This window comes from Lipomyces japonicus (assembly GCF_038497905.1).
Source record: "Lipomyces japonicus strain CBS 7319 unplaced genomic scaffold V1514scaffold_1, whole genome shotgun sequence".
Classification (NCBI taxonomy): Eukaryota; Fungi; Ascomycota; class Lipomycetes; order Lipomycetales; family Lipomycetaceae; genus Lipomyces; species Lipomyces japonicus.
Window position 1 is genome coordinate 139115 of NW_027117813.1, and position 26105 is coordinate 165219.

The window sequence follows — 26105 nt, forward strand, 5'->3', positions numbered from 1 at the left end:
TGCAAATTCATGGGATGACCAGCACGTCACGCAACAGGCTCGCAGGCAGTTGAAGGAGTTAGACGACGCCGCGGTTGCCAACGGCGTGGATGTTGGTTCGAGTGAGCACGTATTGGCACGCAAAAAATTAGTCGAACAGATTGCGTCTGAACATTTTACGCATGATCATAAGGTTAAACCAGCACAGGCAACTGAAAAGGACAAACGAAAAGAACTTGAAAAAAAGGCAAAAGAGTTTGAAATGGTGCGGTCGTCGGTTGCTGATTTTTGATAAGGCCGCATTGGCTATTTAAGAAACACACATTTGGATTGGAGTAAATCGTTGTCAGCAATTTTTTTTTTTTTTTGGGTTGTCTTTGTATTTGATTGTTTTTTTATTTTTAATGTCTAAAAAAATAAAAAAAATCTGGTCTATGTAATATATGTTCACGGACAATTAATTAACCCATCGCGCGCATGGCCAACTCGAACGCGTAGAACGTTGACGCGTTCACTGGAGCAGCACGAAGCATGGTGGGCACAAAACCTCTGAAAAATCCCTTGATACCAAATGATCTAAACGTTTGCTTTGTGCAATCGATCGTGTTTGCAAACGTTCGACCGGCGCGATCAATCGCGTCGGTCTGCATTCTTGACTTGACCACATCAATAGGGTACGACGTCAACCACATGGCGTATCCTGCACCCCCACCGTAGATGCAAAGCCGCCATCCGGGAATCTCAGTCCTGGTTATCGAGTTGGCCTTTGCGTCCCTCTTAACAAGGTATTCGTATGCAAGAAAGTATATGCTGCGGAGGTGAGAAAACATTTGAATTAGCTTACATGATTCATAATATCGTTGGGCAAACAGCATTTGTGCGGACTTACCCAAGACCATGAGCTTCTCTAATTAAAGTAGGAGTGAAACCTCTAAACACGCCGGCAATCCCGTTATGTTTTGTTAGTTGTTTAATGACATCAACCGGTCCCTTGAATTGGGGAGGAGTGGTCGAAGTTTGTGTTTGCAGTCGGATACTATTAAATATTAGCCTGCGCTTTCGGTGGGCATGAATTATACGCACCGAACGTGTTCAATTGGGGTTGCCTAACTCAGTTAGCAAATTCGGTCATGGACAAGTTAAAAAACTAAAACAACAAACTAACCAATAAAGTATTAGCAATTCCGGCAATACTACCAGCCAAGTAGAATTGTCCGTAGGAGAGGTCCGGGGCCAGCCCATTCTTCTTGTTCTGCCGAGCAAAATATCTCTTTGTACCCTCAAAAACTCCAAACTGCATGGAAACTTTTGCATGTTTGTTAATTCATGCAAATTGCCAATCATACGCGATTCTTCAACATACCACATGCACCAACTGAAAATTGGCAATTGTTAGCTTTCAACACGGAAAAATATGTCATTGTGAGCAAAAAAAATATTTCATACCTCCAACGAGCGGAGTCAATGTTCCTTTATAAAATGCCAATGGACCTTCGTTAGCGATAAGCTTCTTGGCGACATCAAGAGCACCACTATATGTTCCTGGTGCTGCACTCTGCAGTCTGACCTACAGCAAAAAAAGAAATTAGGCAAACCAAATTTCGATATTTACCATTTGTTTATAGAAAATCTCATACCTTGGCAGTGTCGAAAGGCTGGCCGACCAGGACCTGGGCTAAACAAAGAGAAAAAAAAAATGTCAGCATAAATGAGGTCACGACATGAACAAACCACCCCCAGCTTACCAATACCACCACAAGTTCCGGCCGTGATGTCTTTTAATACTCTTAATGAACTGTCTAACTCATTTCTCTCAACGGCTTCGATCAATTGCGGTTCAGATTCTTCCATTTTAATATGTGACAAGAATGTGAACTTCAAAAAAAAGAAGAGAAAGAAAGGAAATAAAGAAAAAAAATTACAAAAGGTTTTCTGTAAGCTCACAATTCCACAATCTTGATATTGATAGAAACCCGAGTTTTTGCTGATTATCGAGAAGTAATTTTAAAAGTTTAAACTTTTTTTTTTTTTTTTTTTCGTCGGTTCACGGTTGGTAATTAACAATTGATTGACGGTTTTTGGTTCTTTTTGACTTTTTTCTATTTTCCTTTTTCGGCTTCGACTCCCCCGATGAGATGGATAAAGGGAACAAACCCTCGGGGAAATAGCAAAAAAAAAAAAATTATCAACAAATTATATCCAATTTGGTTAAGCCAGCGAACATCATATTGAATCATGAGTAGCGTGCACCATGAGTTTATGAAACGTGCATTAGTGATGGTAAGGCAAAAAAAAAAAAAAAATAAAAAAAAAATAAAAATGAAAATCGATGCCAATGCATGACGGCGAATCTGAGAAAAATTCTGATCTTCGTGAGCGGCAATATGCTGATCTTTTTTTTTAGGCAAACCGAGCGTTTGACTCGGATGAGGTGCCGGTAGGATGTGTTTACGTGCACAATGGCAAAATTCTTGCTGAGGGCATGAACGATACGAACCGGTCCTTGTGCGTAAGTAATGGCGATAATGACGACCCAGCGTTGCGGTTTAAATGGAAAAATTAATAATATTTAATTCAGGGAACTCGTCATGCCGAATTTCTTGGAATTGAACATATTTTACAATTTTATCCGGCCAGTGTTTTCAAGGAAACTGATTTGTACGTGACGGTTGAACCATGCGTCATGTGCGCATCCGCATTACGACAGTTGCAGATCCGGGCCGTGTATTTTGGTTGCGCGAACGACCGGTTCGGAGGTTGCGGCAGTGTTTTGCGAGTGAATTCTGATTCCGGGGTCGAGAGACCGTACCCGGCATATCCAGGTTTTTACAGGGAGGAAGCAATCATGTTGCTTCGGAGGTTCTATCTGCAAGAGAACGATAAGGGTAAGAGCAAGATTTAATTTGGCATGAAATCTTTTTACCGTCATTCCTGACAGGACAATTTTTTTTTTAGCACCGACTCCGAAAACTAAAAAAAGCAGGGAATTAAAAACGGATTTTTTGCCGTTAGATGTTGAAAGATATGTGTCGCAGCATGAAATTGAAAAACTCTATGCTCCGGAGTTTTTACAGAAACTGACCAAAAGCCAAGAATCGCTTGCCAGTTCTCAAAGTAGTGATGAAGAACCAAGTTGAAAAAAAGAGAACGAATGGTTTAAGATTATGCATATAAACGACAACTTTTTTTTTTTTGGTCTTAATTATTCACATGTATGGGTATACGGCGTTCGGACGGATAAAAAAATAATAACAATGCCTGTTGTATTTATAAAATAAATTTGTCATTTACTAAACATGGTCTATGGATGCACACCATGCATGACGTGAACACGTATTCAAGAACAGAAGGCAAGAATAAACAAAGCAACAGTAAAAGTACGGCTTAGCTGGAATCCAGTTGGCCAATGAGCATTGAACAGAAAGTGGCCGGGGCATATAGATGTGATAGAACCACACTGTGATATCCAACCAAGAAGATTAACATTCTGGCCAAACTATTTGGTATTGACATCGTCAACATTCATTCATTCGTTCATTTTTCCTCGACATTTACAAATTACGATACTATTACTTTCCTGCTTTATTCTACAAGTTTGCATTTGTTTTATCGTGCTACAGTATACACACTATATTTACGCACCCCCCTAAAAAACTTTCGGCCAAATTTTTTTAAGATTAGCGCTACCGCGCCGAAGCCAGTTCTTATATAAAATATTCACAAATTCCTAGTCAAAGGAGCTTGCAACAAAAAAAAAAAAAAATCCCTGTTGGTTTTTGCTTTGCGTCTTGCATCATGGCTTCGCCTTACATTTTGCCGGCAGCTGACGGTTTGTCGGGCACGACAGCGTCCGGTGACAAGTCATCACCGGCAACGTCGGCAGATTTGCCAGCCATCGATACGTTATCACTCGTGCACGGCGTATCGTTCCAGTCATTGATCGCGACTAACGAGGCTGATTTTGACAAGGCTTTGAAGTTTTATCTTGATCTTGGGTTTCGTGAGTTGCTCGTGTTTCAACGTGGCACGCAGTCCTTGGTTGATCACACTGATCATTGCTATCAATCAATCAGGGAATCCTGGCTGCATTCCGCCGGGCTCAGGCCTGAAGAGGGCGAGCGGGTCACATACAAGCTCAGGTTGATTCCATCTGCTACTTCACCCGTCATTACGAACGAGACCAAGGCCCTGGATTGGCGGGGCGGCAGCCCGGCGTTGGTGCTGTATACGCCGTACCTGGATTCAATCATTCAGCTCTTGCTCCGCCACAAGGTTTTGTACCAGGCATTGCCCTCCGATGCTTCACCTGTTGAACTTTATACTCACGATCCATTGGGCACGTTGATTGGGTTCACGTCAAAGAAAAATCCGTTTGGTTCGAAGGCTCCGGCCACGCAATTGCACCCATCACACGCACCGTCTGGCATTTCCAGTCCTGCTCCAGTAACAACAACGACCGCGGCTACGTTTTCTTCTTCATCTGACGGTGAGACTGCTAATGCTCGCAAGAAGCGTATCGGAATCATGACGTCTGGCGGTGACGCTCCAGGCATGAACGGCGCTGTGCGTGCGGTCGTGCGATCTGCCATCAACAAGGGCTGCGACGCGTTTGCTATTTACGAAGGCTACGAAGGTCTCGTGCAAGGAGGCACCATGATTAAGCAAATGTTTTGGGAAGACGTTCGCGGGTGGTTATCAGAAGGCGGCACGCTGATCGGCACGGCCAGATGCGCGGCATTCCGCGAGCGCTGGGGCAGGCTCAAGGCAGCCAAGAATCTCATCATTAATGGCATTGACGCTCTCATTGTGTGCGGCGGTGACGGATCTTTAACCGGCGCGGACCTGTTCAGGCACGAATGGCCAGACCTGCTCAAGGAACTTGTCGACACTGCCGAACTCACGGCGGACCAGGTTAAGGGCTACGAACACCTGACAATTGTTGGGCTGGTTGGTTCGATTGACAACGACATGGCGTCCACGGATTCAACCATTGGTGCTTATTCTTCCTTGTCGAGAATTTGTCAGTCTGTTGATTTTATCGATGCCACCGCATTTTCGCACTCGCGAGCGTTCGTGATTGAAGTTATGGGACGTCACTGCGGTTGGCTGGCCTTGATGGCCGGCATTGCCACCGGAGCTGATTTTGTGTTTATTCCCGAGCAGCCTCCAGATGCGGAGAAATGGGGCGATGAAATGTGTGCCATTGTCGATGCCGTACGTATGAATATTTAGTCCAGGGGGGAAGTAGATGAAAAAACTAACGAGGTTTATTTTACAGCACCGCAAAAAGGGAAAGAGAAAGACGATTGTGATTGTGGCGGAAGGTGCTATTGACAATCAATTGAATCCGATTTCGGCCGACGATGTGAAGAACTTGTTGGTTGACAAGCTTGGATTAGATACTCGCATCACCACGTTAGGTCACGTTCAGCGAGGTGGCGCAGCCGTGGCGGTCGATAGGTTAATTTCCACCATGCAAGGTGTGGATGCCGTGGATGCTGTGCTGTCATCCACTCCCAGCACTCCTTCACCCATGATTGGCATCAACGAAAACAAAATCTCACGCAAGCCGCTGGTGGAGTCAGTCGCGCTGACCAAAGAGGTGGCAACCGCGATCAAGAACAAGGACTTTGATCGGGCCATGTCACTGCGGGATGCTGAATTTGCCGAGTACCTCGAAGCATTCAAGTTCACAACCATCGTGGACGACGAAACCCGCAAGGTGCCGGTCAACAAGCGACTGAAGATTGCCATTGTCAACATTGGTGCGCCAGCCGGAGGCATGAACGCGGCCACGCGAGCAGCAGCTTGCTATTGCTTGGCCCGCGGGCACACGCCGTACGCGATCCATAACGGCTTCACTGGCCTGGCCAGGCACGACTCCGTGCGGGAACTGCATTGGCTTGACGTTGAGAACTGGATCATCAGGGGCGGGTCCGAGATCGGCACGAACCGGAACCTGCCTGACGTTGACATCGGCATGGTTGCTTACTACTTTCAGAAATACGCATTTGATGGTCTCATGATTGTGGGCGGGTTTGAAGCATTCTTGTCATTGTACATGCTCGAACAGGCTCGCGTAAACTATCCGGCGTTTCGGATCCCGATCGTGTGCCTGCCGGCCACGATCTCGAACAACGTGCCGGGCACGGAATACAGCTTGGGCAGCGACACGTGCCTGAACGCGCTGGTGGACTACTGCGACGCGATCAAGCAATCAGCTAGCGCGACCAGGCGTCGCGTGTTTGTGGTGGAAGTGCAAGGCGGCAAGTCTGGTTACATTGCCACCTGCGCGGGCTTGATGGTGGGAGCACTGGCAGTGTACACGCCCGAGGAAGGCGTGAACTTGCGGTTATTGGAGACCGATATCGAGCACCTGCGGAATTCGTATGCCGAGGATCAGGGCCAGAACCGGGCCGGCAAGCTCATTTTGCGCAACGAGAAGGCGTCCAAGATTTTCACGACGAATTTGATTGCCGACATTATCCGGGAGGAAGCCCAGGACCGGTTCGACGCCCGCACGGCCAACCCCGGTCATGTGCAGCAAGGCGGGATTCCGTCGCCGATGGACCGCTTGCGGGCCACCAGGCTGGCTGTCAAGTGCATGCAGTTTATTGAGCAGCACCAGGACGACGGACGCGAGACGCGAGGCAGCGACCAAAAATCTGCCACCGTGATTGGCATTTCCGGAGCCAAGATCGTGTTCACGCCGGCCAAGTTCTTGTACGATCACGAAACCGAGGTTGAGAACCGCCGGCCGCGAGGCGTGTTTTGGACCGAGATCCAGAAAGTGTCGGAGATGTTATCGGGCAGGCCGCGACAGCATTGACCGGCACGATCATCTACGAGTTGATTGATTGTTTTTGATTGTCCATTTCGATTCTGTTTATTTGTAATTTATAACTATTATTTTGTCTTGTCGTTGTAGATGTTGATGTTGTTGGGCGCCCTAACCCGGGCCCGTTCTGTGCCCTGATACGGCGATTGGCGGCGTCGAGTTTTTTGCGTCCCGCGCGCACTTCTGTTCCCGGCCGGTTTTCGTAACCAAATCTTCTCTTCCCCACCTTGTTCTTCCCGTGGTCTACTTTTGATTTTCCCATTAACCCTCTCCACTCCCCGTTTAATACCACAAAATGGCTTCGATTGCCGCTGCAAGGCGCCTCCTGGTGAAGCGCTCGTTTTCGACTTCGGTCGTGGCTGCAGGTCCTAATTCGCGGCTGCTTCTTAACAAGCCTTCTCTCCCGCTGGTCGGCAAGCAGGCCGCCATGCGCATGGTTGATGTTGGAAAGCGTGCTGCTTCGTCTAATGGTGGACCTGTTCAGGTATGAATATCTATCTAGCAATGTTTTTTTTGTTTTGAAAAGGAAAAAAAAAATTATCGTCTTGGGGTTTGTGTTTGTCGCAGGGTGGCCAAGTCCGAAGGGATCAAATTTTTATGATTGCAGGTCTCCGCCACGGTGAGGAACGTGCAATTGACTTGGTAAATCATATCCGTGCTTATTTTTGTTTTTGGCATTTCACAATTATCATTTTGTGAACTTGAACGAACAGTTGTGCCACAATGAGTCTTCCTGATGGAGTATGAACTTCCGCGCACAGACAAGCCTCCTTGATCATACCTCCAGACTTTTTTTTTTTTTTTTTGTTTTGTTTTGGGGTCTATATTGGCTGTAACTAACATTCGTCCAAGATCACTGTTCGTGACGCGCTGAATTCCGCCATGGCTGAAGAGATGGAACGGGACGACGCTGTTTTCCTGATGGGCGAGGAAGTTGCCCAGTACAATGGCGCGTACAAGGTGTCCCGTGGATTGCTGGACAAGTTTGGCGACAGGCGGGTGATTGATACGCCAATCACCGAGGCTGGCTTTACGGGAATATGTGTTGGCGCCGCGCTGGCGGGCTTGAAACCGATCTGTGAGTTCATGACGTTTAACTTTGCGATGCAGGCCATCGATCAAATCATCAACTCCGGAGCAAAGACGCTGTACATGTCCGGCGGCACGCAGCCGTGTAACGTCACGTTTCGAGGTCCCAACGGTGCGGCAGCCGGTGTCGGTGCCCAGCATTCTCAGGATTACTCGGCCTGGTACGGTGCCATTCCAGGTTTGAAAGTCGTGTCACCTTACTCGGCCGAGGACGCGCGAGGATTGCTCAAGGCTTCGATCAGGGATCCGAACGTGACCATTTTTTTGGAGAACGAAATCTTGTACGGTGAAACGTTCGAGCTGTCGGAAGAGGCGCAATCACCCGATTTCGTGATCCCGTTGGGCAAGGCCAAGATTGAGCGGGCCGGAACCGACGTTACTTTGGTGTCGCATTCGCGAAACGTTGAGTTTTGCTTGAAAGCTGCCGAGATCTTGGCCAAGGAAAACATTTCGGTCGAGGTGTTGAACGTTCGCACGATCAAGCCGTTGGACGTGCCGGCGATTGTCAAGTCGATCAAGAAGACGAACCGCGTGGTTGCGGTCGATTCCGGATACCCGGCGTTTGGGTTTGGTTCCGAAATTGCTGCCCAGGTTATGGAATCGGAAGCGTTTGATTATTTGGATGCCCCGGTTGAACGTGTTACCGGTGCTGAAGTGCCGACTCCGTATGCGGTCCAACTTGAAAACCTTGCGTTCCCAACTGAGGACACGATTGTTAAAGGTATGGCTTATTTTTTTTTTTTTTTTTTAAAATTGCTAACTCATGGAATATAGCCGTCAAGAGAACCTTGTACCTCCCTTATTAGAAAAGACAATTTTGTTTTGTTTTTGCAGATGACAGGAAAAGAAAAAATAAAGCAAAAAAACATTATTATAGACTACTCAAGCAGGGATTTTTTTAAATTAGATTTTCTCACTTGGGTGATGTAATACGTCAGCAAATAAAATAGATTTTAATAAAATTGAATAATAAACTGCTGCATGAAATTTAACACAAACACCAGTTCCTTGTTTTTGATCAGTGTGAATCATGCGTACAATATTTACAAACATGAAATGTAAAAAAAAAGGGGCAAAAACTTTAAATTCAACTTGAAATAACTTTCCCGACAGGCAATAATAATAAATAGATGTACAACGGATAAAGAAGGCAAGCCAAGGCCTGGTGACCGAACAAAGAAAGCTAAGGATTTGCAAAAGGGCCCATAAAAAAAAAAAAAAGAAACTGAAGAATTAATTTTGAAAGAAAATAGAGAAGGGTAAAAAAAAAATAAAAATAAAATAAAATGTCACGTCGAGATGCAGTTTTATCGTCTTATCGAACATTACTTCGTGCGACCAAGATTACGTTTGACAGTAAGTTGTTTATTCTCAAAAATAGCACGGATTGCTAGTGCTTGATTACAAAATGGCTAATTACATTTTTGCAAAAAAAAAAAAAAAAAAAAAAGCTGATGTCAGGCTCTTAACCGCATCCCGAAACCAAATCAGGAACCAGTACGAGCACGATCGCACGTTGTTGTCCAACACGGTTGAACAATTGGAAATTATTGATGAAAAAATTAATCATGCGATCGGTGTCGGGTTAGTGTTACGAAGTAACGTTGTGCAAGGCGTGTCTGAACCGTCACCGGCAATCACAAGTTCGCAATCACCACCGTCGTCGCAATCACTGACGACGGACAAGAATGATGAAAAACCAGTTTACAGTGCGTTATTTAAATTACTTTTTTTTTTTTTTATTTTATTATTTTTTTTAAAAATCACGGGTTTATAACTAATTATTTTTTTTAGAACTGAGAATTCATGAACAAACTGAACTTGGAGATAATGAAACAATCAAAGGCGCAAAGTCCAACCTTGCGGGCACGAGTAAAAAATTTCAAAAGCCAACCGTGGCATGAAACTATTCAGTTGTTTGTTGCTTGTTGTTGTTGTAAATACATCATGTTATAAATTATATATTATTTTTTATATATATACAAATTCAAATGCAATGACCGGCCCCACCAGAACAAACGAAAAAAAAAAAAAAAAGAAAAAAAAATTGATACCCAAACGTGCAAAACTAAGAAAAAAAAAACGAATCCCGGACTTAGCCATCATAATCCGGTCTTTGACTGGCGTATGTAACCGATACCTGTCCTGGCGGAAGTTTTGGCATGAATTCGTCCAACTGTTGCGCCGTGCCATCAGGCGCCGAAACGCCTTGGACTTTTGTTTCCCGCCTGAGCGCGTCCCTTGCCTCTTGCACCATGCGCCTGCGATCAGCTCTTGCCTGTTTTAAATTTTGCTCGTTATGAGCAAAATCTCCGATCGGTCGTGGCCGGGCCCATGTGACCCGCAACGGGTGCCCGTCCAACACGATCGCCGTGCCGGTGGCTCGGGCCGCCACCTCGGCCCCGTCCCGGCTGGCAAAGTTAATCATGGCACATTTGGACCGATGCGAGCACACGACGGATTTTAAAGGTGCCAGGTTTGTGAAAAAATTTCGAATCACGTATTCGGCAAGGTCGTCTGTCACGCCGGAGATGAACAATGACGAGATTGATTTATCATTCGGCGTGGTTAACGGTTTAGATAATTCGGTAATTTTGGAATTGATTTTCTCGTTCGGCTTTGTCACGCCACCGTGGCGGCTGGCGAATGAGTGGCTCGTTCTGGAGTTACCGCCGCGACTGCCAAACGTGGTGCCGCCAGCGAACTGGGCCACGTTGCTTGGCTTGTGGTATGCTTCTGACTGTGCCAGCTTGCGCAGCAAGGCCTTGCCAGCGTCTTCAGCGTGTGACTGCACGTCATACAGTTCGACATCGCCGTTGCCGTCGAGTCGTAACCGTTCCTCAATATTTTGAGCCACGAATTGTTTTGAAATCACGTTCTGCGGTTCGACCGTGGTCAACGCGGTCGACGACCCAGCACCGGCAGCACCGACCATTTTCAACGCCGCATCACGAATGGCCACGGGCAAGCCGAACGAGAGATCCATCATGCAGCTCTGGCAGCAGTTTTTCTGCCGGGCGCAGGTTTGGCACACGGCCGTTTTCTTGTACCTACCCCCAGCTGACGACGATTTTTCAGGCAGCCATCTGAAAACAGTAAACGGCCTCGTGCAAAGCTTGCATTCTTCGCCATGCCGTTCCCTGGTCATGCGCACATACGGGTTCGGGCCCAGGCAGTTGTCGCACACGGCGGGCACGTCCGTGTCCTCCCATGATGACTTGTTGATGTCTGCTCTGTTAGCCAAATGATTTGTTAGCATAGTTTTATTCCAGTTACCAAAAAAAAAAAAAAAATAAGCAACTCACTTTGGTGCCATGTTGTTGGAAGTGTGGGCAAATATGGGATGGATTACAAATTAATAACAATTTTGTATATTTTTATATTTTTGATTTTGGTAAATGTGGCGCAAGCTGCAAAGCGTTGTGGCGCAGTGGCTGATCAGCTGACTAAGCCAGGCTTTGCTGGTGCCAAAAACCGAAAACCCGGGACGAGGATCATGATTTGCATGCCTGCGGCCGGTCATTTGCACGGAATGACGGCGCACTCGAGTGCGATTCTGAACCAGGCAAGGACATGCTTGCGAAATATTTCTCGCTTGAATGCGCGCGTGAACGCGCTAACGGCGGTGCGGCCGGCGGACCAGGTTATGGCAGACGTCAAGTCCGCGTTAGCACACGGCAATGGCAATGACAATGTCAGTACGAGTGGTAAGTGAACGTCATGTTGATTTTTTTAGTGGCTGGGTTTTAACGCTGGCAGGAAATCATGACATTAGAGGCCGGTTGGTTGCGTTCAAAGACAATTTTTGCACGACAGATGGTACGACGACTTGCGCGTCACGCATGTTAAGAGGTAGGGAACAGGATGTGGTTATTACATACAAAATAGATTAGACCGCTGGGGGTTCTTTTTGGTTTGTTTTAATGTTAACCAAGTGAGATAGATTATCAAAGCCCGTTTGACGCGGCCGTGGTCGAATTGCTAAATCAGGCTGGCGCCGTGAGTGTTGGCAAGGCCAACATGGACGAATTTGCCATGGGGACGGATAATGTTTATTCGATTTACGGGCCGCCCAAGAATCCGTTATACGTCGACACGGAACCCCGGTCCACAGGCGGATCATCTGGCGGCAGTGCGGCCGCAGTGGCAGCGGGCATGTGCTTTGCCAGTTTGGGCACGGACACGGGCGGGTCGGTCAGGCTGCCTGCCGCGTATTGCGGCGTGGTTGGGTTTAAGCCGTCGTACGGGGTTGTATCGCGGTGGGGGGTTGTGCCGTTCGCGCAAAGTTTGGACACGGTCGGCGTGTTGAGCCGGACCGTGACCGCGGCACGGCACGTGTTTGAAATCATTTCATGCGGTCATGACAAGCGAGATCCGACGTCCGTGTCAGATAAATTGCGCAAGTTGTTGACCAGTAAGCACGAGCGGAAACGCAAGTTTCGGATAGGGATCGCGGCCGAATTTGTGGTCGACACGTTGTCACCGGTGGTCATGCAAGGCTGGAGGCAAGTCCTGCACGGCCTGCGCGAGCACGGGCATGAACTGGTTTACGTCACCATGCCGGCGATCAAGCACGCGTTGCCGGCCTATTATATTATCGCGCCCGCCGAGGCGTCGTCGAACCTGGCCCGATACGACGGCGTGCGGTATGGGTTCAGGCATGAGCATGAGGTTGCCGACGGCGGCGTGTTATTCGGGCCCACGAGGGCGGCCGGATTCGGTGCCGAAGTTCGCCGGCGCATATTGCTGGGCAATTACAACTTGTCGTCGGCCGGGTTTGATAATCATTACATTCAGGCACAAAAAGTGCGACGCTTGATCCAGCTCGAGTTTGACCGCGTGTTTGCCATGCCAAACCCAGTGACCAGTCCGCACAATGATGATATTGACGATCATGGCAAGGTTGATTTTTTGGTCACGCCGTGCAGTACCGGCCTGGCTCCGCTACTGGCGGACGTGACCAAACCAGGCCGGTCGCCGTTGGATTCGTACGTGAATGACGTCCTGACCGTGCCTGCGTCGTTGGCTGGCGTGCCGGCAGTCAGCGTGCCATTCCGGCCACAACAACCGGACGGTGGCGCCAACACGGACGTGGTGGGCATTCAAGTCATGGGTCAATACGGAGATGATTACCGGGTATTAGAGCTGGCACAGGAAATCGAGCAAATGAGCTTGACCAACAAGCAGCATTAGAAACTGTATATAAAGTAAAATTAAATGCAAAAAAAAAAAATGAATCATGAAAAAAAAGTCAGGTTTGGACCAAGACCTGCTTGACGCCATGGGCGCCGTCGATATAAGTCTTGACCGCGTGCTTGAAAACTTGCAATCTTTCGTCGTCGGACAAGTCATCGGTCCACGACCACGTGTTTACTGGCACGTGCTTTAGCTTGCCCTGGTTGATCCAATCAAAAATTTGGTTCACGACCGTTTCTTTTTCGTCCGGGTGAGCATCAGACCACCGGGACAACCAGTATCCATGCAAATGAATGTCTTTAAAGATAAGCAAGCTGACGGGTACGGTCACGGGCTTGCGAGCCATGCCGCCGTATGAGACCAAGTGACCACCGGCAGATAACTGCCTGGCAATGTTTGTGGTTGAATCACCACCGGTGCACGACAACCCGAGCTTGATTTGCTTGCCGCCGGCGGTCGCGACCCAGGACTTGATCGTGGCCCTGAATCCCTTGTCGGCAATTTCTTTGTCGGTGACGACATGGGTCGCGCCCAGGCTGGACAAGTCTTGCTTGAGATTATCAATGTCGTCGCGGTCACGGACAACGTTGATCGAATTGATGCCACGCAAGGCGGCGATCTGGATGGCGGCCCTGCCGACGCCGGAGTTGGCGCCGGTCTGGATGAACCAGTCGCCCGGTTGCAGGTCCACGAAATCGGTCAGCATGTTGAGGGCCGTGGTCGGGTTGACGGACGCCGTGGCGGCCTGCACGGACGAGATTTGCGCTGTCGTGAACGGCAGGCGCGTGAGGTCTTGCGCGGCGGCGACCGCGAACGAGCGCCAGGTGCCAAACAACGTGTGGCGCATGATTGCCCTGTCACCGGGGTTGAACGCGTGATGGAGTCGCGATTGCGGGCCAACGTCGACAATCTCGACCACGCCTTCGTTGCCGGCCAGGGCCAGCGGCGTGGCGGAGGAGATTTCGGTGGTGCGGAACCGCGGCTTTAAAGGGTACACGCCCTCGACCTGGTTGATGTCAGCCGGATTGATGGGCGAGGCTAAAAACTTGACCAAGATGTCAGCCGGGCCGAGATCTGGCAACGGGAAAGAATGGATCCTGCGAAATGGTCAGCAATCGGATCGGTTGCGGATGGGAAACGGATTTTGCGTACTTTAGCACGTCGAGCGGACGGCCATAGGTTTCATACACGATTGCCTTTGACTGAGCCGAAAACAAGCGTCGAAGGCCTGCATGGCCAGCACCGGGTCGCCGAGGCAATGGCCAGACGCGAATTGGCAACATGGTTGATCTTTGTTGGATTGGGTTCGATTTCAAATTTAATACAAAGCAGCAAATGGTCACGTGACCGCCGCTTGCATTTGGTCAAGACGGCGGGCGTAACACGTCAAGTTGTTTGCTTTGCAATTAATTCCTGAATACAGAACCAGTCAACTAAAGCTAAAGCACTATTGATATACAGGAATAAGACATGGTCCATTCAAGGGAGCTAGTTGAGAAGAGTAGTAGTGAAAATAATGCTCGACGTCATGACAACAAGTCGGATCACGTGCCTGAATGCATGGGAGGTTACCCTACCGGCACAATTTTTTATATCTCAATTTGCAAAATTGTGATGAACCAAACACAACGCACAGCAGGACATGGTAAGTGTGTTTTCGGGCATATGACCGCGTGAACTGACGACCAAGCAGGCAAGCAGACGCACACCACGGCCGACCGCGAATCCGGCGCCACGGGTGAGTTTATTATTGTGGTTGTGGTTGTGGTTGTGGTTGTTGGCTGACTGAGGATGATGTACACGTGCAGACCGAGGCAGCCAGGCAGGCGCTGCGGGCATTCCACTGCGACCTGTGCAACAAGGGATACAGTCGCATGGACGAGTACGACACGCACATGGGCAGCTACGAGCACCAGCACCGCAAGCGGTACGTGGAGCTGCGGCAAATGCAGCACCGCACGACAACAACAACGACGACAAAGACGACGAAAGAGCAGGCGAGCATGCGCCAGCTGCCCGTGGGTCAGCCCGTGGGTCAGCCAACACTGGCAGGTCAGGGTCTGCCGCCGTCGTCGTCGTCATCTGGCGGGTCAGGGTTTCGCCGGATCGGCAAGGCCACCACCGCCACCACCGCCACCAACTCAGGTGCGCGCAAGGGTGACAGCGGCGGCACAGGCGAGGAGTACTCGAGCGAAAGCGACGGCGATTACGGCCACTATCGGCCGCGGGCTCCGTCCCGTATTATATAAGCGCACCAGCCACAGCACAGCCACTCCAGCCACGGCCTTGTTGCCGCGCGGTTCGGTGCGGCTTACGTTATCCGGATGGTGCGATCGCCGGGCTAGACCAGATAGCGTGGTAAGCCGGCTGGCCCTAACCCTTGAGCGGCAAAGCCACTACTTAACCCGGTCCGTCTTCTCGTTCATTCCTGTTTGGTTCTCGTTTTCGTTCTTATTCTCATCATTCGCAATGACCGTCGCTGTCCAGAAGCCTGCTCCCGCGTTCAACAAGACCGCCGTGATCGACGGCGCGTTCGAAGACATCTCGCTCGACTCGTTCAAGGGCAAGTGGTTCGTGCTCGCGTTCATCCCGCTCGCGTTCACGTTCGTGTGTCCGACCGAAATCATTGCCTACTCCGATGCGGTGGCAAAGTTCAAGGAGCGCGGCGCCGAGATTGCGTTTGCGTCCACCGACTCGGAGTACTCGCTGCTGGCGTGGACCAACGTGGCCCGCAAGGACGGCGGCCTCGGCCCCATCGACATCCCGCTCATTGCCGATCGCAATCTGTCGCTCTCGCGCGAGTATGGCGTGTTGCTCGAGGACGAAGGCATTGCCCTCCGCGGCATCTTTTTGATCGACCCCAAGGGCACGGTTCGCCAAATCACAATCAACGACTTGCCGGTCGGTCGGAACGTGGACGAGACCTTGCGCTTGCTCGACGCGTTCCAGTTTACGGACGAGTATGGTGAGGTTTGCCCCGCCAATTGGCAGAAGGGTGCCGACACGATCAAGCCGGACACGAAGGCCTCGCTCGAATATTTCTCCAAGCACGAGTAGAAAAATGAAAAATAAAAAAATTGCATGCTTTTATATATATATATATATATATATATAGATATATTTTTTTTAGAATTATTCGCACTATGGCGTTCGATTGTATTTATTAATGAATTTTCAATGTACATGTTTGTAATCAACAAGTCGCCCTAGCTTAGTCATGGCTTACCACATTATTGGTCTCCGTTTTGTCGGCACCTAAATAACCGGAGTGATGCTGTACTATGTATAACAAATGTACTCAATCCTTCGTCCGTTTCATTTCACCGGATTCAATGTGGCATCACCATGGATCGCAAGGCACAGCCTTTCCCTGCGTTTGATTCTTCGTTGCCGTTTTCTTCATTGTTATACCAGATTGAGCTTCACATTGCAAAAACTGTCGATTCGCCCTATTCCTACGACCAACTCAGAGGCCCGCCGTTCTCTACTCACCTCGTCCGGCCATTGGGTAAGTAGTATATTGATTAATATATTCGTGCATGTATATTTTACGTCCAGCTGGGTCTAACACTCTAGTCCGCTCGCTTGATCATACCCGGCATCCGGCAATTTTGGCCGCCTTGCTAGCTGCCAGGCTCGACTTTGCCGTCCAAGACGACGACCGCGCCGTGCATGAAGCCAGAGCGTTCACGGCCGAACTTGTGGCTTCCCGTTATGCTGCCCACCTGTCTGAAGTATGCGCCGGTCCAAAAACAACAACTTACCGTCGTACATGTGCTAACAACGAGTTTTTGCATAGCCCGAATTGATTGAACTAGTCACGTACGAGATTCCTCGCAAAGCTGCGCATGCTTCGTCCGCCACGCCAACTGAATCAACTTCTTTACTGCAAGACCATCATGACATTGATTTCGACGTTGAGCGAACTGCAGGCTTGGACGCTGCCACGAGCACCACAACAACCACAAACACGACCGCGGTCTACGTGGCCGAATCCGCCATCGGCCTGTCCGCTCTCGAACTCGCCATCCTCGGTGACGCCAAAAAATTCTTACTATCCCGTGCTATCGAAAACGTGATTAATTCGATTTGGGATGGCAGGATCGTGTTTTGGGATTCAATCTCGATCCAATCCATGAAAAAACCTTCGTTTTATAATCCGAACCGACGAGGTCATGATTGGTATTCGCGATTGCGCGTGCCCAAGTACCGCATGTTTTTCATGATGATCAACTACGTGGTCTTGCTGGCATTATACTACGCCGTGTTGGTCGAACGCAATCATGCTCGCATCACGGCGCTTGAAATCTTGCTTGACGTTTGGTACGCCGGGTTCGTGTATGAAGAAATCAGCCAGGTGCGCGAATCCGGCAGCATTTGGTATTACGCGTCTGATTACTGGAGCATGTTCGACCTGGCCATGATTTTTATCTTTTTAATCTTTTTTGTCATTCGCTTGGTCAGCGTCATGACCATCATGGGTAACCGTCAGCCGTTAGCTGACGTTGCGTTTGACGTGCTTTCATTAGAAGCGCTCTTGCTCGTGCCCAGGGTTTTTTCTTCATTGGCAGTCTTTCCCTATTTTGGAACATTGCTTCCTTGCCTAAAGCAAATGACAAAAGATTTTCTTAAATTCTTAATCTTGATTGTAATCTTGTACGTCGGTTTCTTAACCACGTTTAGCTTTTTGGGCAGGGATTATTTCACGGTTACCGACATGGCCTGGTTGCTCATCCGCGTCTTTTTCGGTGCCCCGTATGACGGCCTTGACGCGTCCTCACAAATCTCTCCCATCTTTGGTCCGACGCTAATGCTCGTGTTTGTGATTTTGACAAACGTGTTGTTAATCACGGTCGTCATCTCGATCTTGTCGCAACGGTTCGGCAAGATGATGAATAACGCAAACGAGGAATACATGCTCCTGTTTGCGTCTTCCGTGATGGAGTCAATCACAACGTCCGACCGCGTGACGTATTTTTATCCGCCGTTGAACCTGATCGGCATCTTGATCCGGCCGTTACGACTGATGCTCAATCATAACGAATACCGCAGCTTGCGCATCACGATCTTGAAAGTTACTCATGCGCCGTTCGTGGCTGGCCTGTGGTGTTATGAATCGATAAAGTACAAGATCGCGGTGGCACGGTTTAAAAATTTATCCGGTCAATCGGCAAACTCGTTATCGCATTTGCGAATCTCGCATGGCCGAAACCGGTTATGGCCCTTGCAGCCTTCCATCAGTCATGGCTTGCTGCTGGCTAATCAGGTCATCATGTCCGGAACCGATCCGGATAATAATACGGCGCGCACGATCTTGTCCGCAAACGGCGGTTCAATGATTGGCAGCCGGCCGGTTCCGTCACGAAGTGCCAGCACGGCCAGCAACTCGACAAGGTCCAACACGAGTTTGAGTTTCACGACCAGGTCAAGACAGGCAAGCTATGGCAATCCTACCGGATTAGCAGATCGCCCTGGTGTGGTCAGGCACCGCAAGACCAGGAAAAGTGTCGAGATTGTGGCCAAAACCAGGCCGTTGTCATCATCATCATCATCACCATCATCAACAACCACCAAATTAAGACCGCCGTTGGCTTCGTCGGTATCGTCAAGCACGTTCACGACCCCGGTAGCGGCGACGAATACTTCTCCGTCTTTGACCACCAAGCGGTCGATAAAATCACCAAATTCGAAACGCAAGACTGACAATGTAAAAACCAAATTGGCAATCTCTGTTCTCCGGGACCTGCGACGCCGGCGCAGCGTCACGTTGCCCTCACAGCAGCAACAACGACAACGTCACCCATCATCGCCCACGTCGACCGCGAGCAGTAATAGTACGACAACCACCACGAACAACAACAATAGCACGACCCGCGATCGCAAGTCTGGTAAGCGTACGCGGGTCGCGTTGAGCCGGTCAGATTTTGCTGAAGACGCAAGCCCGGCCGCGGAGGACATTACTATGCATTCGTTGCCTGCACGACGTCATGATGATACCGGCAACCTGGCCTCTCTTGCGCACGTGGCTGAACAGGTGCTTGATGGATCATCTGGTCATGAATCTGAATATCAAGATGATGAAGATTCTGAAGATGCGCCCGAAGACGACGACCAAGAGGAAGACGAAGACGACGAAGAAGAAGAAGAAGAAGAAGAAGATAATGAAGATAACGATGATGATGACGAATTTTTAAACCTTTACGCTGATCAAACTTCGGTTCGCATGCGAGGATTGGAAGAGCAAGTTTTCCAAATGAAGCAATCATTAGAACAAATGAACCAGTTATTGAAAGAGAACATACTCAACAGATAAATTTTGCAAAATTTCTTTTTATATACATATATTTGGTTAGACGGGTTTAATTTATAGACATTGATCAATTTATTGTTCAATTTTTTTTTTATTATTATTTATTATTAGTATTGTTTTCATGACCAACCACCAGTAACACCAAAAAAAAAAAAAATAAATAAAAAAAAAGAGAATGAAATCAAGATCCATGGCAAAATAAAAAACAAATAAAAACATTTAAATAAATCCACCACCACCGCTGCCGTTGTTGCTGCCGAATCCGAATCCGCCATTAAATGAACCTCCTCCGTTATTGTTACCACCATCACCTGGGAAACCCGGTGGCCCACCTCGAAACGATCCGGTACGACGGTTCATGCCAGGTGGGAACGTCAAGTCATCCGGAACCTGACCAGCTTGGCCTCCGGTGGGGTCGAACGGGTCATCCCATCGCGCGCCGGGTGGTCTCATGCCGCCAACACCACCTGGCTGCCGCGATCTTCCTCTGCCGGCAAACAACGGATGATGATCAGACGGGAACATGCCATTCGGACCACCACCGCCACCACCGCCAATGCCAGGCGGCACGAATGGTGACAACGGCGGCCGGGATGATAATCCGGGTGGATTCAAATCGTCATCGCCAATCGAAAATGGCGGGATCGAGGGCACATCAGTGATGTCGTCTTGCAAGATTTCGTATTCGTCTTCGAATCCAGGTGGCCCGGTCGATAACGGCGGCGGCCGCTGCGGCGGCTGGGGTATGAACGGGCCTGGTTGGGAAGGATTCAACGGGCCGGACCTGGCTGGAACTATCGGCGGCTCGAACGGCGTGCGCGGGTTGGAACGAGGACGTGCGATGGATTGCCGTGGTTGTTTTTCGGTGTTTGGTGGCGGTGGCAAGTTGTCATGTGAGTCTTGTTCGTCCTGTTGCTCTTGCTGCCGTGGTTGTTCTCGTTGTTGTTGTTGTTGCTGTTGTTGTTGTTGCTGTTGTTCTCGCTGTTGTTGCGGTTGCTGTTGCTGTTGCTGTCGTTGTTTTTCCTGCTGCTGCTGCTGCTGCTGCTGCTGCTGCTGCTGCTGCTGCATATTTAAATATATTTCTGATAAATCCAAACTTGTGTAAAAAAAATCAAGTTTTTGTGCGATTCCAACGGGACCTCACCTCAACGTCAACTTATAGACTCGCGATGAGATCATTGCCAATAAGTAAGGTTTGGGTTTTTTTTGACGACGACAATATATCCATATAAGAGGTCCGCCTTAAAACAACAAACATGAAGTAGAAAATTGTTATAATGTTTTTTTTTTTTTTTTTTGGAATGACATATAATACAAAAATTTAGAAATTAGTTAGCCGATGAACAGAGATTAGCAGTGAAATGTAATAAACACGGTTGCTTAAATGCGCATCATCCAGAATAATCATAAGCTAATGCTCGCATCTGCTTGAACATGTAGACTGTAAGCCAGAAATATAGATGTATACGATCACGTCATTCCAACAACTGGGCTATGGATCCTGTCAACATTTAATTGCAATTTAAAAGGCTTTGGGAGACCTCAAAGTAAATAGCTACGGTAACAATCGTTGATTGCAAAATAACTGATTAATCTATTCCATATTTTTTTTGGTGCACTCTTTCATTAAAATTAACATTATATTGATATCCTCCTTTATTGAATAAACGTCGATAAAGTCGACCTCCCAAAAGATCCCTTGCCTGTAGCAATCTGAGCATCTCCATCAGTTACAAATCCAGTTAGAATCCATAGTGTCAATTCCATTCACACGAGGACTATCAAAGTACTGGCCAATATCGGAGAGGACAATCTGCGTAGGAGGTTGAATCTGTTGAAGTATCCGTGATTCCGCCCATTACGGATTTCCTGATGTATAATTAAGTACTTTGCAAACTACGAAGCTGTGGCAGTTCGGCAAAACGTCACGTGGATATCACGGCGCGGGTTCGGGATTGAGTATTACGCAGCCAAGATGATGTATAGTTACAATTAATTAAATGTTAGGATTGAATTTAGAAACTCTTTGGTTTTTCGCTTGAAAGTTTACTTGTCATGGATAGTCGCTCGCTTGCTTTGCCGGATTGTGAATATTGTTGCCGGTCTGATTCAAGGTCGACTAGTTCACCGGATAACAAGGAGATGCAAGCATGTTGCGATAGTATGATTGACTTTCACGTCTGCACGAGCATTGTGTAATGATTAATATTTTTTCTGTAGGTGATTGTTTGGAAGTTGCAGCTCAGAGGGAATGTGGCGCACGCAAGACTCGAATAGCAGATATGGACGGTTAGTAGATGCTCGACCCTTCTTGCTCAATTTTTGTTTTTGCTTACCCCGATCATAGACCACTCAATGAAGGAATGCTGTTCTGGCAATGATCACGTATCTGCAGTCTCTACTACTCCGTGTGACAAACACATCAGGGTCGCGTATGAGCGCTATGCCGCCTTACTGGGAGCAGCTGGCTGTAGTTGCAAAGATCTCATTGCACGTAACTTCGAAAGCTGTTGCTCTTCTATTCGTATTCGAAAGAAGCCACGCTCTAGCTATAACTCTGTCAGAAGTCGAACTTCTGTTAGCAGTATTGCCAGCGCCATGTCGACAGGTTATTCCAGGAAGGCTTGTGATCGCAGCAGCGAAGGCCAACAGAAGCCTGACATCTGTGCGAAAACCTCTTGCAGAGAAGTATCAATTACCTGTGACACAAATCATGATATTGCTGGGAAAGAAGATGATTCATTTATGAAAGAGAATGATTGCTGCGGAGTTGCAATCATTTCAAATAGGAGAGATTCATCCTTTCGTAACCCTCCTCCATCAGATGACTGCAGTTGCTGTGGTGAAGAGAATAATGACTATGAAATCGAGACCTCACCAAATACCTGCTGCAGCGAACTAGACAGTGATGACAAAATCTCGAATTCAAAGTACATTCCTGCTTTAGAACGCTGCGATATCGAAAAGGGTACAGCAACTCTCGAGCATGCCGTCCTTAATGTGGAAGGACTGACGTGCGTAGGCTGCGAGAACAAGCTTTACAGAGCTCTTAATGCTATTCCTGACGTTCGCAATCTCCAGACTAGCCTTGTGATGTCATAAGCTGAATTTGATATTGGCTCGAGTTCTGGTTCCATTAATGAAATAATCAAAAAAGTTGCCAAGGCAACCGGCTTTACATGCTAGAGAATCTCCTCTCATGGCGAATATGTGGACGTGGTCATTTCAGGCGATGCTAAAAGATTTGTCAACAAGACATGGCCTCATGGAGTAATAGGCATGGTTGCACTCAACAAGAAAACGGTTCGCATCACGTATAATGCTGCAATATAGGTGCCAGAGACCTGGTTTATAATACGTTTGACATTGAATTAACACTGGCTGCGCCTGCTCCTTCTGCGGAACTTATGTCTGGCGCAAGACATGTCAGTCAAACGGCTCATGTAACGGCATTGTCGGTTGTTTTAACTATTCCTGTCCTCGTTCTCGCATGGGCGCCATTGCCTCCTCACAAAATTTTATTTGGAGCAATATCCTTGGCATTGGCAACAATCGTTCAAATTGTTGTGGCCGGGCCCTGCTATCCGAGCGCATTAAAAGCTTTTCTCTTTACTAATGTGATTGAGATGGACCTATTAATAGTCCTGAGCACTTCTACGGCCTACATATTTTTTCTTGTTGCATTCGCATACCAAGTCAGAGGTAACCCACTGTCCACGGGCGAATTTTTTGAAACCAGCACTCTTCTTGTGACTTTGATTATGTTTGGGCGGCTTGTGAGCGCATTTGCAAGACATAAGGCAGTTGAATCGATATCCATCAGATCATTACAGGCAGATACTGTCACGCTTGTTGGTCCCATTGGTTCAGATGATACAAATGTTGATGTTCGGCTTTTGCAATATGGCGATGTATTCAAGGTTTTGCCTGATTCTTATGTCGCAACAGATGGAATTGTTATTTCAGGACAAAGTAAAGTTGATGAATCAAGCATTACCAGTGAGGTTGTACCAGTAAAAAAAATAGCAGGATCTAATATCGTGGCCGGTTGCCTTAATGGTTCAGGAGTGCTTACTGTCCGCTTAACACGTTTGCCAGGTGAGAACACTATCAGCGAGATTGCAGCAATGGTGGATGCAGCAAAGTTCTCCAAACCAAAGGTTCAGCAAGTTGCCGATCGTATCGCATCTTACTTTGTGCCAGTCATCGTGGGTCTTACGTTGATTACTTTTGTCATTTGGATTGCCATTGGCATTGCTATTCGAACCGAAAAAGGTTCTGCAGTAGTTCCGGCAATCACTTATGCAATATCAGTCCTTATTGTTTCATGCCCATGCGCTATCGGGCTAGCCGTGCCGATGGTTGTTGTCATTGCTGGTGGAGTTGGGGCAAGGCGTGGTGTTGTCTTTAAATCTGCTGAGACATTGGAAGTTGCACGCAAGGTAACCCATGTGGTATTTGATAAGACGGGCACCCTTACTCAGGGGAAGATGTCGGTATTGGCTGAGGAGTACCTGTGTGAGGTACCTTCATTTGCTGCGTCGCTTGCTTTGGGACTCGCCATCAATAGTAAACACCCTGTTGCTGTCGCTTTGGCCACTTATTTACAAGAGAAAGCTGTCGAGCCTGCTTCTGTTGAAGCGGTGAAGTCTGTAACCGGGAGTGGCATAGAAGCGATTTGTATAGGGTCAGTTATCCGTGGAGGAAATGCGAGTTGGATGGTTTTCATAATAATTCTTATGTTGCTTTGCTGCACAGACAAGGCCTCACAGTGTTCTGCCTTGCCCAAGGCGAAGAGCTACTTGCTTGTTATAGACTCAATGATTCACTGCGCCCTGAAGCCATAACAGTTGTTACAGAGCTTCGTAGGCGTAATATAGCCATATGTATTATTAGTGGCGATGAGGATGGAGCCGTTCAAAAGGTGGGTTGTCAACTCGGGATTTCTGAAGAGCATATCAGGTCGAGGTGTTCCCCCGAAGATAAGCAGAGATATATTAAAACGATTATGGAAAACAATGACAACATTGTGTTGTTTTGTGGGGAGGGCACTAAGGATGCCGTGGCTCTTGCTCAAGCCAACATTGGCCTCCACGTTAGCAGTGGCACCGATGTTGCTCAGAGTGCTGCAGATGCTGTTTTAGTCAGGCCTGTTCTGTCAGGCATTCTCACCTTGATTGAGCTTTCTCAGGCAGCATTCCATCGCATAGTTTTCAATTTTTTTTGGTCGTTTATCTACAATATTTTTGCAATCTTGCTTGCTGCAGGAGCATTTGTCAATGCGCGCATTCCACCCCAGTATGCTGGGCTCGGCGAAATTGTTAGTGTCCTGCCAGTCATACTCATTGCTTTGCAGCTGAAATGGTTTAAAAGCTACTGAGTCAATGTGGTTGTGATGTATGCTGTGTGCAGTTTGAAAATTAACTTTGACGAGAATATGGTTCGGACATGTATAAGCTATCATTTACGAACTTTTCTTCAATATAACTGAAGTGTCTTATTTGTATTTCATCTAATTAACTATCTGGTTCAAATCTTTCTTTTTGAGGAATTTATTACGAAAATAACATTCTGACAAGAGAGCTCGTGTAGCAGAATATTTTGAATATTCCGGAGTTTCGTATGAAGTTCGGACATGCTCAGCTTGACAATGTCACAATAAAAAAATACAAAAGAAAAGGTCAGATAATGGATTCCCAAGCCGAATATTTTGTATTATTGCTTTTTCTGGTTTATTATTAAATTACATTGTTTATAAATTTATTTATCGTTCCGTTTTCGTCGTAACATTATATTATGCTTAACGTTATGCTTCATCATGCTCAGATGGCAGGGGAAATTTTTTACGGCCCACCAGCTGCACATCTACCAACAGCCGAAACTCATTAGCCACAACCAATGTAACGGTTATATAGCCGAACGATAACGACACGGCAGAGCAAGACGAGACAAGAAGACGGACGATATAGTAATAACTTGAATAAATAGTTTATAGACGATAAACAAAAGACTGATCATTGACTTGACAATAAAACAACTCATATTTATATTCATAATTCTCCATATCTCCACTTCCTCTTCTATTTCTCAGTTACCCCGTTTTTGTCTATGCTGATTGCATGGCTCATTAGCATCAAACAACATGTACTGTAATGTCACAACTTGCTCGATCTCAAGTCATCCATGTATATTATAGCAAATGTAATTTTGAATTTTAATATAAAAATATCATTCAAGATTTACCGCGCCTTCATTTTTACACAGTTTGGATTTATCAGAGTAAGCTATTTTATACATCGCATTCTTGTCACTTACAGCGTTGCCGAACGCGTTGTTTGTTCAATGTTCCACATTGACAAACCGCGTTTTCGCGTCTGGTTTCTTGCAAGTTTGTGGGTTAATTGATTTTGGTACGACACTGGTACCAAAACAAAAAAAAAACGATGTCGCACAAATTTTTCCATTTGTTTATGATGATGTCAACTGCCAGGAATATTTGTTCTTATTCAAAACCATTTAAAGAATGCTAATTAATCTTTTTATGTGTTTAGCAATGCACGAATTGGGGATTTTTAATTTTGCCCTTGTTAACCGCTTGCGGTGGATATTAAGCGCCATACCATTTGCTGTCATTAGTCGTAGTGAAGTTGCCACCTATCTAATAACCATGCTTAGCTTTTCCTGACAAAAATT

General features: G+C 47.4%; 13 protein-coding genes across 13 annotated transcripts; 9 read left to right on the forward strand and 4 right to left on the reverse strand.

The window, feature by feature from the left end:
* Positions 1–225: 225 nt before the first annotated feature.
* On the reverse strand, positions 226–2092 carry V1514DRAFT_323210 (mitochondrial carrier domain-containing protein). Its single transcript, XM_066926199.1, has 8 exons — positions 1725–2092; positions 1617–1654; positions 1426–1546; positions 1343–1354; positions 1145–1284; positions 1063–1085; positions 869–1015; positions 226–789 (listed from the first exon to the last, which is right to left on the reverse strand). Exons 1-8 carry the CDS (start codon positions 1828–1830, stop codon positions 441–443), a joined length of 936 nt encoding a protein of 311 aa, XP_066786081.1. The 5' UTR covers positions 1831–2092; the 3' UTR covers positions 226–440.
* On the forward strand, positions 2033–3275 carry V1514DRAFT_323213 (cytidine deaminase-like protein). Its single transcript, XM_066926200.1, has 4 exons — positions 2033–2259; positions 2384–2488; positions 2558–2864; positions 2935–3275. The coding sequence occupies exons 1-4, from the start codon at positions 2215–2217 to the stop codon at positions 3114–3116; spliced, it is 639 nt and encodes a 212-aa protein (XP_066786082.1). The 5' UTR covers positions 2033–2214; the 3' UTR covers positions 3117–3275.
* Positions 3276–4530: 1255 nt separating this feature from the next.
* On the forward strand, positions 4531–6808 carry V1514DRAFT_345554 (phosphofructokinase-domain-containing protein; the record flags this gene model as incomplete). The annotated part of the gene is made up of 2 exons (XM_066929234.1): positions 4531–5193; positions 5258–6808. 2 exons carry the CDS (start codon positions 4531–4533, stop codon positions 6806–6808), a joined length of 2214 nt encoding a protein of 737 aa, XP_066786083.1.
* A 94-nt stretch (positions 6809–6902) lies between these two features.
* V1514DRAFT_323219 (thiamine diphosphate-binding protein) lies at positions 6903–8893 on the forward strand. Its single transcript, XM_066926201.1, has 3 exons — positions 6903–7301; positions 7670–8627; positions 8681–8893. Exons 1-3 carry the CDS (start codon positions 7113–7115, stop codon positions 8710–8712), a joined length of 1179 nt encoding a protein of 392 aa, XP_066786084.1. The 5' UTR covers positions 6903–7112; the 3' UTR covers positions 8713–8893.
* A 64-nt stretch (positions 8894–8957) lies between these two features.
* V1514DRAFT_323221 (uncharacterized protein) lies at positions 8958–9903 on the forward strand. Its single transcript, XM_066926202.1, has 3 exons — positions 8958–9262; positions 9358–9615; positions 9701–9903. Exons 1-3 carry the CDS (start codon positions 9193–9195, stop codon positions 9808–9810), a joined length of 438 nt encoding a protein of 145 aa, XP_066786085.1. The 5' UTR covers positions 8958–9192; the 3' UTR covers positions 9811–9903.
* Positions 9852–11250, reverse strand: V1514DRAFT_323223 (uncharacterized protein). The gene is made up of 2 exons (XM_066926203.1): positions 11212–11250; positions 9852–11139 (listed from the first exon to the last, which is right to left on the reverse strand). Exons 1-2 carry the CDS (start codon positions 11220–11222, stop codon positions 10002–10004), a joined length of 1149 nt encoding a protein of 382 aa, XP_066786086.1. The 5' UTR covers positions 11223–11250; the 3' UTR covers positions 9852–10001.
* Positions 11251–11402: 152 nt separating this feature from the next.
* On the forward strand, positions 11403–13099 carry V1514DRAFT_317156 (amidase signature domain-containing protein; the record flags this gene model as incomplete). Its single annotated transcript, XM_066925827.1, has 3 exons — positions 11403–11613; positions 11666–11758; positions 11850–13099. 3 exons carry the CDS (start codon positions 11403–11405, stop codon positions 13097–13099), a joined length of 1554 nt encoding a protein of 517 aa, XP_066786087.1.
* V1514DRAFT_323229 (uncharacterized protein) lies at positions 13038–14390 on the reverse strand. Its single transcript, XM_066926204.1, has 2 exons — positions 14255–14390; positions 13038–14199 (listed from the first exon to the last, which is right to left on the reverse strand). The coding sequence occupies exons 1-2, from the start codon at positions 14383–14385 to the stop codon at positions 13158–13160; spliced, it is 1173 nt and encodes a 390-aa protein (XP_066786088.1). The 5' UTR covers positions 14386–14390; the 3' UTR covers positions 13038–13157.
* Positions 14391–14907: 517 nt separating this feature from the next.
* Positions 14908–15351, forward strand: V1514DRAFT_274095 (uncharacterized protein; the record flags this gene model as incomplete). Its single annotated transcript, XM_066924843.1, has 1 exon — positions 14908–15351. A coding segment is annotated over one exon (444 nt), but the record flags the coding sequence as incomplete, so codon positions are not given.
* A 220-nt stretch (positions 15352–15571) lies between these two features.
* Positions 15572–16159, forward strand: V1514DRAFT_274268 (uncharacterized protein; the record flags this gene model as incomplete). The annotated part of the gene is made up of 1 exon (XM_066924849.1): positions 15572–16159. The coding sequence occupies one exon, from the start codon at positions 15572–15574 to the stop codon at positions 16157–16159; it is 588 nt and encodes a 195-aa protein (XP_066786090.1).
* A 100-nt stretch (positions 16160–16259) lies between these two features.
* Positions 16260–19523, forward strand: V1514DRAFT_2364 (uncharacterized protein). The gene is made up of 3 exons (XM_066924749.1): positions 16260–16610; positions 16679–16836; positions 16902–19523. Exons 1-3 carry the CDS (start codon positions 16448–16450, stop codon positions 19413–19415), a joined length of 2835 nt encoding a protein of 944 aa, XP_066786091.1. The 5' UTR covers positions 16260–16447; the 3' UTR covers positions 19416–19523.
* V1514DRAFT_349488 (uncharacterized protein) lies at positions 19450–20480 on the reverse strand (the record flags this gene model as incomplete). Its single annotated transcript, XM_066929372.1, has 1 exon — positions 19450–20480. The coding sequence occupies one exon, from the start codon at positions 20478–20480 to the stop codon at positions 19632–19634; it is 849 nt and encodes a 282-aa protein (XP_066786092.1). The 3' UTR covers positions 19450–19631.
* Positions 20481–21392: 912 nt separating this feature from the next.
* V1514DRAFT_349489 (E1-E2 ATPase-domain-containing protein) lies at positions 21393–24792 on the forward strand (the record flags this gene model as incomplete). The annotated part of the gene is made up of 7 exons (XM_066929373.1): positions 21393–21573; positions 21633–21701; positions 21760–22380; positions 22435–22502; positions 22599–22726; positions 22753–24099; positions 24171–24792. Exons 1-7 carry the CDS (start codon positions 21468–21470, stop codon positions 24790–24792), a joined length of 2961 nt encoding a protein of 986 aa, XP_066786093.1. The 5' UTR covers positions 21393–21467.
* Between the last annotated feature and the right edge of the window lie 1313 nt (positions 24793–26105).

What these genes read in the sequence shown, in the direction of transcription:
- V1514DRAFT_323210 (XM_066926199.1), bottom strand. Translation starts at nt 1,830, where the DNA reads ATGGAAGAATCTGAACCGCAATTGATCGAAGCCGTTGAGAGAAATGAG. An exon ending in ACCCCAATTGAACACGTTCG is followed by an intron (nt 1,016 to 1,062) that starts GTGCGTATAATT and finishes AATATTTAATAG; the next exon opens with TATCCGACTGCAAACACAAA. An exon ending in AGAGAAGCTCATGGTCTTGG is followed by an intron (nt 790 to 868) that starts GTAAGTCCGCAC and finishes TCACCTCCGCAG; the next exon opens with CATATACTTTCTTGCATACG.
- V1514DRAFT_323213 (XM_066926200.1), top strand. Translation starts at nt 2,215, where the DNA reads ATGAGTAGCGTGCACCATGAGTTTATGAAACGTGCATTAGTGATG. An exon ending in ATACGAACCGGTCCTTGTGC is followed by an intron (nt 2,489 to 2,557) that starts GTAAGTAATGGC and finishes TATTTAATTCAG; the next exon opens with GGAACTCGTCATGCCGAATT. An exon ending in TCTGCAAGAGAACGATAAGG is followed by an intron (nt 2,865 to 2,934) that starts GTAAGAGCAAGA and finishes TTTTTTTTTTAG; the next exon opens with CACCGACTCCGAAAACTAAA.
- V1514DRAFT_323219 (XM_066926201.1), top strand. Translation starts at nt 7,113, where the DNA reads ATGGCTTCGATTGCCGCTGCAAGGCGCCTCCTGGTGAAGCGCTCGTTT. An exon ending in CTAATGGTGGACCTGTTCAG is followed by an intron (nt 7,302 to 7,669) that starts GTATGAATATCT and finishes CATTCGTCCAAG; the next exon opens with ATCACTGTTCGTGACGCGCT. An exon ending in TGAGGACACGATTGTTAAAG is followed by an intron (nt 8,628 to 8,680) that starts GTATGGCTTATT and finishes CATGGAATATAG; the next exon opens with CCGTCAAGAGAACCTTGTAC.
- V1514DRAFT_323221 (XM_066926202.1), top strand. Translation starts at nt 9,193, where the DNA reads ATGTCACGTCGAGATGCAGTTTTATCGTCTTATCGAACATTACTTCGT. An exon ending in GACCAAGATTACGTTTGACA is followed by an intron (nt 9,263 to 9,357) that starts GTAAGTTGTTTA and finishes AAAAAAAAAAAG; the next exon opens with CTGATGTCAGGCTCTTAACC. An exon ending in TGATGAAAAACCAGTTTACA is followed by an intron (nt 9,616 to 9,700) that starts GTGCGTTATTTA and finishes TATTTTTTTTAG; the next exon opens with AACTGAGAATTCATGAACAA.
- V1514DRAFT_323229 (XM_066926204.1), bottom strand. Translation starts at nt 14,385, where the DNA reads ATGTTGCCAATTCGCGTCTGGCCATTGCCTCGGCGACCCGGTGCTGGC. An exon ending in CGTCCGCTCGACGTGCTAAA is followed by an intron (nt 14,200 to 14,254) that starts GTACGCAAAATC and finishes ACCATTTCGCAG; the next exon opens with GATCCATTCTTTCCCGTTGC.
- V1514DRAFT_2364 (XM_066924749.1), top strand. Translation starts at nt 16,448, where the DNA reads ATGGATCGCAAGGCACAGCCTTTCCCTGCGTTTGATTCTTCGTTGCCG. An exon ending in TCACCTCGTCCGGCCATTGG is followed by an intron (nt 16,611 to 16,678) that starts GTAAGTAGTATA and finishes CTAACACTCTAG; the next exon opens with TCCGCTCGCTTGATCATACC. An exon ending in ATGCTGCCCACCTGTCTGAA is followed by an intron (nt 16,837 to 16,901) that starts GTATGCGCCGGT and finishes GTTTTTGCATAG; the next exon opens with CCCGAATTGATTGAACTAGT.